The sequence below is a fragment of the Glycine max genome, chromosome 7 (genome assembly GCF_000004515.6).
Source record: "Glycine max cultivar Williams 82 chromosome 7, Glycine_max_v4.0, whole genome shotgun sequence".
Lineage (NCBI taxonomy): Eukaryota > Viridiplantae > Streptophyta > Magnoliopsida > Fabales > Fabaceae > Glycine > Glycine max.
Window position 1 is genome coordinate 2,202,629 of NC_038243.2, and position 12,417 is coordinate 2,215,045.

At 29.4% G+C, this 12,417-nt stretch overlaps 1 protein-coding gene across 4 annotated transcripts; it reads left to right on the forward strand.

Moving 5' to 3' along the window:
• The first annotated feature begins 353 nt into the window (after positions 1-353).
• On the forward strand, positions 354-4,484 carry LOC102660079 (mediator of RNA polymerase II transcription subunit 15a). 4 transcript variants are annotated; one of them, XM_041017217.1, is made up of 5 exons: positions 354-624; positions 1,319-1,442; positions 1,669-1,780; positions 1,896-2,016; positions 3,339-4,484. In XM_041017217.1, the coding sequence occupies exons 2-5, from the start codon at positions 1,333-1,335 to the stop codon at positions 4,058-4,060; spliced, it is 1,065 nt and encodes a 354-aa protein (XP_040873151.1). In that variant the 5' UTR covers positions 354-624; positions 1,319-1,332; the 3' UTR covers positions 4,061-4,484. The 4 variants fall into 4 exon arrangements, with proteins under 4 accessions (XP_040873151.1, XP_040873148.1, XP_040873149.1 ...); XM_041017214.1 differs by having other exon boundaries at positions 398-1,245; XM_041017215.1 differs by having other exon boundaries at positions 398-765.
• The last annotated feature ends 7,933 nt before the right edge of the window (positions 4,485-12,417 follow it).

Here is a 12,417-nt window from a genome sequence, read left to right on the forward strand (position 1 = left end):
ATGAATTTCATTATTTTTAAACTTATTTATTCCTCATTAGATGATGTTGGATTATTTTCCTCTATTTAACTTTAATTTTGTTCTTTAAAATACACAAGGCAAGGTGTAAATGAATATTTTCTTTCCTATAACGTGTTCGGAAGAAAAGATAGAAATAATATTAAAAAAATTTTACTTTTTTATGGAACCTACTCTTATTTTTAAGTTGTAATTTAATTAAAAAAATTCATTCACTAAATAAATAAATAAGTCATTCTGTGCGAAAAAGACAAACGAGTTGAAATTACTTTAGAATTTATTTTAATTTAATTCATTAACATTATAAGAATCTAAGTATGCGATGATATCTATCTATGCAGTGATAATTTTGGACAATTTTGCCTAGGTTTGGTTTCGGTAAGAGCAGTGTTAATCTCTGAACCTCAAGGTTAGAATTGGACAAGCAATCTCTAATAAAAATATAAATATTTAGATTCTGTGATTTGAGTGTATTTAGCGTGAAGATTGATTTCACAATTAGGCTGAGAAAACCTCACTACTCTGAAAGCTCCAATTTGGAGGAGGCGTCGCCTGAAGAGTCCTCTCTCCGCCTTCGTCCGTCGTCGTCGATCATCGCTTATGACTGTACCGTCTCTCTGTTTCTGTCTCTGGTTTATTCGATTCGATTCGATTCTGTGAATCCATTGAAATATAGAATTCTCTCTCTCTCTCTCTCTCTCTCTTTGATTATCGCTGATTTTGATTGACGGCCTCGCTCTGTGTAAGGTTTTTGCATCTCAAACTCGATTTTTTTTTGGACGCAAACGATAGTGTTTGTGAATGATAATGACGATGATGGAATTGAAATTTCTGACCAGTGTTGAATTGCCTGATGTATGTGTTTTTGAAAATAAACGGAGAATCTGCATGGAAATGATAGTTAAAGTGTAATAGATTATGAGGAAGAAGCTGAGGTTTGATGAATTGATTAAGGGAATTGGAGTAGAGTTAGTTACTTGAGATGATACAATAAGTGCAAATTGACCTAATGTATTTATATGATAAAATAAGTGCAAATGAGTTCTGTGGAAACTCTTCCAAATGTGCCCCATGTCTTTTGAATCTATAGCAGTTTTTATTGATTAACTTTAGAGGTTTTGGAAATTGGAAGGAGCAAGGATGCCAAAACTTTATGCTTGTAGTTCGTTTGTGTGCTCATAGTTGTTACTAGCAAGCCATAGCCACAATGGAGATATAATGTCTCTGGTATGTATATGTGCCCCCTTTACATCCTCTTAAAATCTGATTTGATTCAAACATTCTTGTACACGTGCTTCAGGTAATTTGAAATTGATGGATTCCAACAATTGGAGACCTAATCAAGGTACTAACCCCACTATGGATACAAGTGATTGGAGAGCTCAACTACCAATTGATTCACGCCAAAGAATTGTCAACAAAATGTAAGCTTCAATTTCAATACTGTATCCTTGAGGTTATTTGAATAGTTCTTTTACCAGTTGTTGCTTATCAAAAATAAAATTAATAAATGAATATTTAATCCCAGTTGTATGATTTCATCAACTTTTTACAGCTAATCATATTGTGTCTTTTAAGGATTGGCCAATATTATTAACACCTCCATCCTTGCATTATCTAATTATGAAACTGTTGATCTTCATTTTGTAGAATGAAGACACTAAAAAAACATCTTGCTGTTTCTGGTCCTGATGGATTGCATGAACTTCGGAAGATTGCTCAAAGGTTTGAAGACAAGATTTTTACTGCTGCAACAAGCCAGGTACTTTCATTGTTAAAATTGAGGAGCCTCCATTTCATTTATTGTTACCTTTTGCAAATATATACGATAAAAAAGATTGATGGTTTGACACAGCACTGGTGTTCTCTCTTTTCAGACTGATTACCTACGGAAAATATCTTTGAAGATGCTTACAATGGAGACTAAATCCCAAAACACCTTGGCTAACAATATGCCACCAAATCAAGTTGGCCCTAGCCATAAACCTCCTGATCAAGGTTAGCATTTAATAGCCTTTTGTTTGGTGATTATATTCTGATGTAGTGATGTGGTACCAAAGTGTCTCAAATCTTAATTATTTATGTATAAATATTGGGAACGGTGCATTCAGCTCTCCTAAACTTTGGGGCATTTGCAAAGTTCTACTACAATCTTTAAAGATGTCTCAATCAATTATCCCCTAAACTTTAGTTGTTGCTCTAACAAATTCCTTTGTTTAACCTTTATTAAATCCTTAACAGAGGTGCCATGTGGCAAATTTGAAGCCCTCCATTTCTATGTAATTTGTGCCCTTTATTAATGTATTTAAATTTATTTTTCTATGTACAAAATTACAACATACAAAGTTTGATAGCAAGATGTAGACCAATATGGTCAGCTCCTCAATTTGTATGACTTGCTGGAGGATCTCCATCTTCTTGTCAATGCTTCTCCACTTCACAATGAGAGTAAAATCCTCTTTCTCTTTCTATAACCGTACACCAGCTAGCAGGTTCATCCAATGCCACCTTGTGTAACTGAAGAATGTACCAGCAAATACAAATGATCACATAAGAAGCTAAAAAGCTAGTAATTATAACAAATTTTTGCTGAAACATGATGTTTTAGTTGTGACTAATTGTAGGGATTCAAGGCATGTAGATAAAACTTGATAAATCAGTTTTTGATGATGAGAAAAGGGAAAGTTAACTTTAATTTGACAATTTGGATCGATCAGTGTGGAAGATGTTCTCATTATAGTTATTTATTTATTATTTATTTGTTTTCAAATTTTGTACTACTTTTAGTTATGGAAATTACTGAAATTAGATAAAATTGAACTTAAATAATAAATCACAGCGATAGAAGGTTGAGATTTTGCCGCATGGAAATTTTGTTAAGTATCAAATGGAACTTACAAGTAGTTATCTATTGTTGTAATAGTAGTTAAAGTTTAAGAACTAATTGGGATGACTTTAAATTTCATGGTGTCACTTTACAATACCCCAAAGTTCAAGGGAGCCAAATACACTTTAGCCTTATACATTTGATTAAATTGTCATTCTGTTATTTTAGTAATTATTCTGATTTTCTGAACTGTTCATGTTTGTAAGCTGATGCTATTGAGACTATATAATATCCTTTTGCTTGAAATATATTAAGTGAATCAAGTTTTGACTTTATTGGCCATTCATATTATCCTTGTCATTTGTCTCCTTGTCCTTTGTCTTTTGAATTATTGTGTTGACCTTTTCCGTTTATTAAAATCCTAACATATTGATGGTATATTGTAATCATTATTTTATTTACTTCTCACCCAGGCAAATAAATTTTTTCATAGGACTTGTTTTGCAGTCTCAAGTTCATAATCTTGGGCAACAACATTCTATTCCTTTGCCTGGTCAGCTCCAGCCACATCAGCAGCTTCTATCTCAAAATGTTCAAAATAATGTTGCGTCGCAACCTAACCTTCCACCTGTATCTAGTCTAGCCCAGACTCCCAGCCAAAATATTGTCCAGAACTCCAATATACAAAATATAACTGGGCCAAATTCAGTTGGGACCACTATTAGCCAAAATTCCAACTTACAGAATATGTTTCCTGGTTCTCAGAGACAAATGCCAGGAAGGCAGCAGATTGTTCCCCCACAGAATTCACAGCAATATCTTTACCAACAGCAGTTTAAGCAGAAGCTCCAGCTTCAATCTCAGATGCAGCAGCAACAACAAAACCTTCTGCACCAAATCAGTTGCAATCTTTTCAGCAATCTATTATGCAAACTTCATCTTGTTATGCAGCCATCCATGATGCAAACATCTTCTCTATCTAGCATACCACAGAATCAGCAGTCTACTAATGTTCAACAGCCAATGCAGTCCATGCCACAGCAGCATTCACAAGTTATCAGGCATCAGCAACAAACAGCAGTCACTCATCAGCCAAGCTTACCTTCACAACAGCAACAACAACTTATGGGGCATCAGCCAAATACAACAAACATGCAACATGCACAGATGCTTGGGCAACAGAACAATGTTGGTGATATACAGCAACGAAAGTAAGTCAATTTCCCTTCACCGGTAAGGTTGGAATAACAATATTTGTTGAAATTTTAAGTCGCTTTAACTTAGAAATGTGGTTCTCGCAAGTGTTGATTTACCTTCCTTTGACAATTAATATAATATTTAAGATTGCCAATGAATGAGAAACACGAGCAAAGTAAGTACAAATACTTCATCAGGAAGGCTACAGTACGTGGAATGAACAAAAAAAAGTGAAGTTTGTTTTGCATGTTGAGCCTTACTTTCGTTTTGATTGTTTTATTAATTGAAAGATTTCTTTGACCAGAAGAAAAGGTACAATATGTAACCTCTCCCACTTCTTTTTTGATTCATATGTAACCTCCCATTTGCTTTTAAATAATGTATAAGGATGCTTGTTGCCTATAATTCTCGTAATTAAAGGGCCCGTTATTTCATGTCATAACCCATGATTAGCATTCCCACTTTCATGTTATTTCTTTGTTTAAAGAAGTATTGAACATTTCAACTATATCTTCTTTTCCCTAGCTCTGGGCTAAAGTTTCATAAAGGGTGCGTAAGATAAAGTTTTAAAAATGGTAAAATGTCGACTAGTAACCAATTTGACTAGGAATGTAGTATAATTGGCTGCACAAATAAGGATGCTTTATTGAAAGACAGTGATTGATATCACGTCGTTTGCTTCTTGACGATGATATACCAACACTAATTTTTTTTTTCAATAATTTTAATAAAATGTATTTCTTAAATTTTATTTTGGGAGGGGGGTCCTTTATTATTAGCTATTTAAACTCAAAGCATCATTCTTTAATCTTGTCGAACTCCAAGGTATGTTTTTAAAGTGATACATAAGATTATATTTCTTTCGTTTAAACTTTAACATTTCATTTTTTTTACATGTATTATTAATTTATTAGTTTTTATTTAAAAAAATTCAATTAAGAAAGTTATTATATTTATTAAGTGTGGTATTTTAATAAATGATTGAATATTATAAGTAATTTGATTTTTTTTCAATATGTTAATATGAAAATTGTATTTATATATAATATTTTTACATTTTCTTTTACAGTAAAGAGAGAATATATATATATATATATAAAGTAAGTTTATTGATTTAATACATAAAATGAAATTTTAAATTATTAGAAAATATTATATAAATACTACTAACTTTGTTGACATTGTTCTTTATTTTAATGGTGAAGTATAATAATTGGGATTTGCGAATGTGGATAGGTGCTTGTAATCGATCATTGCATAGCCGATTTGCTTTACTTGGATTCTTTTCCAACATTCACGCGGCTGCGAGGGCTGTAATCCTCAGGTGCCTAAATAATGTCATGTACGTGTAAAACTTAATTATGTGTATTTTATAGAGATTTTAGGTACAATTAATTTTTTAATCACAATACTATTTTGCAAACGACTATTGGTGTTAATTGATAACGCCCCCCATAAATTGTACCGAGTCAGAAAAGTAATAAAATAAAAGTAAAGGACTACTTTTTAAAGAGTGAATTTAATATATATTGTTTCACTAAGTCAAATTAATTGGATATAATTCAAATTGAAGAAGATTCTAAAATATAGGTTTGTTATCTTTGTCTTTAAACTTGTATGAATTTTTTTTAATTCTTAATCTAAATTTTGACCGATAAATTTCTTAAAATTTTTTCCATTATCACTTCTAGTTTCTCTTGTCAAGTAAGTTAAATTAATCAAAGACATAATTACAACGTATTAAGTGGAGTTTGTTAGGATAATCATGTTTAATTCTTTTCTATAAAAAAAATTTTAAAATTTTTCATTAATTAGTTTAACGTCTTCATTTTATTTTTCACTTGAACTTAAAATTATTAGCTATATATTATAAATGTGAAATCCCTTAGAGAAATATAAAGATAACTCAAATAAAATTTTACTTTCCCAAGAAAGTTTTCTCTTTACATAGAAAGTGGAATGATAATCCCTCCCATATTAATTTTAAAGTACTGATACGATTAGATTGCGGACTATATATGGTAACCAAAAACCGCGTCCTGTGGATTGGACTTCCGTTTACTGAACTTAAGACGTACGTTAGCAGATAATGTTGAGTTGTTCAGGAAATGGTATTTCTCTTGTTTTCTTTCTCCAGATTTCCTTGACACAATATCCTCTTCTCTCTATTGGAGAACATCTTTAACTTCATATGCATGAGACATGAATATATAGGCCCTCCTAAAGTTTTGCCATAAAAACACAACACACTTAACATTCATATATATATATATATATATATATATATATATATATATATATATATATATATATATATATATATATATATATATATATATACATATATATATATATATATATATATATGCATCCCAATTACAATTGCACCACCAATGTTGTGATTGGGAAGCTACCATCACTATCACGCTAATTGGCCATAATTTTGAAATTAACACAACTCTCCGTCTCAATATTAACCTCATTCCATCGCTTATTTCAATTTTTGTTGTCGTTATTTCATAGACTTTGTTCTCTCCCTGCCATGCAGACAATTTTTGGTTCCCAAAAGGTTCGTTTTTTTTTTTTAGATTAAAATTACATCTATTTTTTATTTTGTCCTATAGAAAGGGTTTTGATTGCGTTGTTCCTATGTTTACGTAGAGTGTTTGAATTTTAACTTTCTCTTTCCTCTTATTACTTTCCTGTTCTTTTCTTAATCATGATTATGGTTAATATATATGGGAAAATGTTTTTGTTTATCGTAGGATTCTTCCCAGCTAAGGGATCACAAAATAATGCAAATAACTCAACCATATAATTAGCAGCCGAAAGAACGCGCAGGATTGACCCTAGTACTGATTTCAATTACTATGAGGGTGGATGGGATATTACCAATACACATTATTTCCTGGTGTGAACCTCTTTTAGTGAGTAAAGTGCAACTTGCATCGGATGTAGTTTCTCTAATATGCAACTTGCACTTTAGTGAGTAAAGTGCCAAAGTCTTAACTATTGGTAAGATTGAATGGTAAATTATGATATCTTATTTAAACTAGGATGTAGCTCCTCCAAAGGGGTATTTTATACTCTAGAGAGTGAAGTGTGCTAATGTTAACAAGTATAATGGGTACGTTACTATTACAAAATGTCATTTAATTAATTCACCTTAGATTTTAAAAAATACAGTTAGGAAATTAAAAAGAAAAAAACTGCCCACTCCCAAATGCATGTCCTCTTTCTCTCGTATGTGATTTCCTACATATGTCTCTTAGGTTTTTAGTAAGTATATTAACTCACACAAATAATATAAAATAACAGTTTAAGTATTGTATCCACAGAAATTTATATAATTTACATAATATTCCATAAAATAATAATACTTACTAACTACGGTTATCAAAATGATGGTGATTTTATTTGGATTGGGAAAATGTAAATAACAATAGCATAAATAAACAAATTATTTTTAACATTTTTACAAATACATAGAGTGTGATAAAAAGATATAAAATAACAAGAAACAAAAGAGTTGAGCTTGATTTCACTAAACTAACTTCTCATGCAAACAAAGGTCATTCTTCTAATTCAAAATCCAATTATTATCATCAACTCACAAAAATATCTTACTCTCAATCCATTGGATGAAAAGAGCCTAAATCCCTCAATTAAACTATCAATCCCTTGAATTAGATTAGTCAAGTAACTTGCTTTAAGAATAAGAATTAAAAGATGACTAGCAAATCTTGTTTTATTCCTAGACACAAAACTCATTAGTTGTTCTATCCTATCTCTAAGTTTAAATGTATTTTTCAATGAACATTCAAACCACAAAATCAAACAACAAGTGATCAAGTCAATACAAGCATTAAGCATAAAAGAAAACACATAATAATAAATAATAAACATAGATGAATGTAAACATAAGAGTGAATTTAATTATATCAATTCCAACAAAGAGTAAACCTAATTACATAACTATAAGACGAAAAAAAGATGCAAAAAATGAAAAAAAAATTATGCACAAAATGATAAGAGTTGGTAGGAAAGTTATAGAGAGCGATTGACAGCTTCTCAATCCCTCACAATGTCCTAGTAGTTCCCCAAACTAAAACTCTCAAAATCGTAGGATCTTTTATCCTTTGTTTCCGCCTCACTTAAGTCACATCAACACTCTCATGTCCGGCTTCATTTTTCTTACGTCTAGCCTTAGGTGGATAACAAGCAAATGTGTTTTTCTAACACTCTCAGGCCTAGCCTCAAATCATTCGAGCCTGGCCTCAGCTAGCAAAGAGAAAAATGATGGCTTTATTTTAAAATATGCTCCCAAAGATATGAGATTTGAACTCTCAAAGTTATTTTTTTCAAAATCTTCCATTCTTCTTCTTTTCCTACAATAAAACATCAAAAGCTAATAAAATTTCTTAAAAATTATGGACATTAAACTTTCTCTTAATTAGTAGTTATATTAGCATAAAAGTGATTAAAACAAAATTCTAAGTAATGAAAAATATAAGATAAATACTAAAATATGTAAGCATATAAAGTATTTATCAACGCCCATCTTTGTTGCATACTCCAATCTCTCTACTTTAGAAACAGCACAAGTAATTTTTGAAGTTAAAAACAAAAGAGGACAATTTTGTGGTCGGAACTCAGAAAGTACATGGAAATTGGAATTATATTACAAAAAGGTTGAAAAATGCAAGATTGTGCAAAACAGAACCGAAGTTAGAATCCAAGCAGTAAAGACTGCCTTTTTATAATAAAAAAAACTAAGTTGAAAACCTGTCACAAAAAATAGCAGAAGTTACATTTTAATAGCTTAAACATTTAAATTAATAACCATATGCAAGCCACTCACCCCAACGTATGGAAGAAAACACACCATTTGTACGATAAGCGTTATTATAATTCCTAAAAATAACCCTAATTATTGAAGAATCAAAATGGACTTATAGAAATATTTGTAAATTATTAAGGAAAGATAAAAAAAATATGAGGGATATAAATTGAAAGTATGGTGATGATTATATTTATAATTTAACGTGAAACTTAATTAAAAACTTAAAAGTATTGGGATTAAAATAACAATAAGTAGTTAAGTTCAAAAATTAAAATGATAATAAGTTAAGTTTAGAGACTAAATGAAAAACTTTTAAACACATAAATGATACATGATAACTGTCAACTATTACGACATCATGAGATATTACATAAACACATATGTTAAGATTAATGGAGATGAGTTAACGACAAAATCAATCAGTTAAACTTTTTACACATTCAAAAATTAAATTTAAAATTTTTTATTTTTTAAAAATTAATTTATCAATAACATACTCATTACTAAAAAAAACACATTCTACAACGAGGGATCTACTATAGTTATGCAAAAAAAATCTTTAAAAAAAATGGTGATATTTTTCTAATTAATAAGAGTTGTTAATGATGATTTTTGGAATAAAATAAAGAAAATTTAACATTGTAAATAAAAAAATAACAAATTTTTTAAATCAAATACAAAATCACACTAAGAAGGCAATGACTTTTGACACTTTTTCTTTCATACAATCTTACAATACTACACAAGATTACTAAGGCTCTTTACAGTATTTTTAAACTCTGAAAATCCTTGCCAATAAATTGTATCCTACTTAATTAACACGTATTAAAAATAAATATGGTGTAAAAAAAGTTTGGATCGCTGGATTCTTTTTGGATACGATATTAAACCAAGACTATTTATAATTAAATTGTTTTTGCATTAAATATATTACAAAATTGTGTAATAAAAGATTTAAAATGTAAGATTCCTTAACTCCAGTTGATCTAAGTCTTATTACCAAAGTTCAAACGCGAGGAATATATTATAATTATTGAATTCAGCAAAAAAAAATATAATTATTGGATAACCACTAAAAAATATTACAAGTCAACGGATCTAAATCAATTAATTAAATAGGATGTATAAAATTATACAAAAGGGACCACAAGAAGCATTATTGGTAAACGTACAAGAATAAAGTGTCCTTTGGTGTTAATGATTTGGCATCAAAATCTAGTACAGGTTCGTTTTGCTGACAACATATTACAATTATTCGGTTTGTAGTTAATGATTTTCCCGCTATCATGGATAGAATCTTCTAAAATTATGTAATACAGGAATAGTATTAAAATTTTCAATTATATTTACTTCCATTTTCTACGTAAATTTTTATATCAACAAACAAATCCTAAAGTAAAATATGAAAAAAAAAAGTATATGATGGATCATGGATGAAGTAAGAATTACGTATTAAATATCTATTTATTTTCTTTTTTTTACTGAAATCTATTTATTTTCTTTTTTTTAGGGAAATCTATTTATTTTCTTTTATTTTCTAATTAACTAAATAAATGAAGAGAAATATTCATAACTTTTATATTTTTTTAGTTTTTTATTTTTTTCACAGTCTAAATTATCAAAAAAATAATTTAATTTCGAGTCGTTTGCTCTTCTCTGATACTTTTTCTTTCTATGAATGTTTCCAAATATCTCTATTGAAAATCAAAGAATCATACCTATAACCTTTGTCAAAGCAAGGAGAGGTTAGCCATTCTTTGCCCTCTAAGCATCCTCCACAAGTTTATGGTATTGGTTATAGACAATCCAAACAACTTCAAATCTTTTGGGAACACCATTCCCCATTGAACATTTGCCAAAGGCCTTATTACGTTTTTTTTTTTTTAATATGATTTGATTCCCCCCATAGATCCTATGCCAAGTGAATTCCATTTAGTGATATGCAGATCCATTAGCCCACACTAGTAATCCAAAGTTTTAGCAAAAGCCTCTACTTTGGAAGAAGAAAAAAGACTACCTCTCTGCTCATTTGGAGGGATATATAGTCTTATTAAAATCTTATATTAAAAGATAGGGACGAGAAATGCTCTAATGTTGCAAAGATACTTCCGGAAAGAGAAACAAGCTAGTTGTTGGTGTAGGACTCATAAGACCCAGTATCAGACCCTTCTTGTTTCGAGTATAATCACAAAGGTGACAAAAACTGATTAATATGCGATACTGAAAATTATTGTTGTTATCACTCCTTGTAATAAGCACCCAAAGGCCCTCTCATATGCCCAATTTGCTCCACAATAGGAACAAGAGTGTACCCCAACTACTTTCAGAAAATGTTTTTTTTCATATTGGGCATGGATTTCCATTATAAGCAGAAAAAGGTAGAATATTTTCTGACCAAATCTCACAAATGTCTTTTAGCTCTGTTAATATTAGCACCCCGCATGTTCCAAGAAAAAGCATTGTAATATCACATAATTCTTTCATCATGATGATATGGATAGAAAAAATCGATAGCAAATATTGTAATGCTATTTGGTGGATGTTTTCATTGCGACAGCCTAATAACACAAAGCATCATTAACTCTTACTATAATGTCATTAGTGAATCTATAACAAACATTAACATACATGATCTATATATTAACCCAAAGCAAATTATTCTTTATTTTCCTTTTAAAATTGTTATTACTTAATAATATATTTTTTATTGGTAAAAATAGAAGACATGTATTAAAAGATTTACAATAACTCATATATCATGCTTAATCAACCAAGTTAGACCCTTTAGTATTATTTATAATATTATGGCATACATTTAATTATATATATCCATATCCTATATATTAATGTAGCATTTGTGCTAAATTATCATTAAATTATGTAATATAATAAATTTATTGATTTTTATAATAATTATTTTTAAAAATATATCAAAGATGATTTTTAATTAATTGATAATATAAAAAAATTTAAACTTAGAGTGCATGTCTAGTAAATTAATAGAAGTATTTGATAAATTTAGGCTTTGTTTGGTAGAGATAAAAAAAAGAGTAAAATCAGGTGATAAAATAATAAGTAATAGAATTGTTTAGTAGAAAAGAAATAGAAAAGATAAGAAAAAAGATGGAGGGATCAGATATGAATGAAAATAAATAAATAAAGTAATACAAAATGAATTTCATTATTTTTAAACTTATTTCTTCCTCATTAGATGATGTTGGGTTATTTTCCTCTATTTAACTTTAATTTTGTTTTTTAAAATACACAAGGCAAGGTGTAAATGGATATTTTCTTTCCTATAACGTGTTTGGAAGAAAACATAGAAATAATATTAAAAAAATTGTACTTTTTTATGGAACCTACTCTTACTTTTAAGTTCTAATTTAATTCAAAAAAAAATTCATTTACTAAATAAATAAATAAGTCATTCTGTGGGAAAAAGTCAAACGAGTTGAAATTACTTTAGAATTTATTTTAATTTAATTCATTAACATTATAAGAATCTAAGTATGCGATGATATCTATCTATGGA

What these genes read in the sequence shown, in the direction of transcription:
- LOC102660079 (XM_041017217.1), top strand. Translation starts at nt 1,333, where the DNA reads ATGGATTCCAACAATTGGAGACCTAATCAAGGTACTAACCCCACTATG. An exon ending in TTACTGCTGCAACAAGCCAG is followed by an intron (nt 1,781 to 1,895) that starts GTACTTTCATTG and finishes CTCTCTTTTCAG; the next exon opens with ACTGATTACCTACGGAAAAT. An exon ending in CCATAAACCTCCTGATCAAG is followed by an intron (nt 2,017 to 3,338) that starts GTTAGCATTTAA and finishes ATTTTTTCATAG; the next exon opens with GACTTGTTTTGCAGTCTCAA.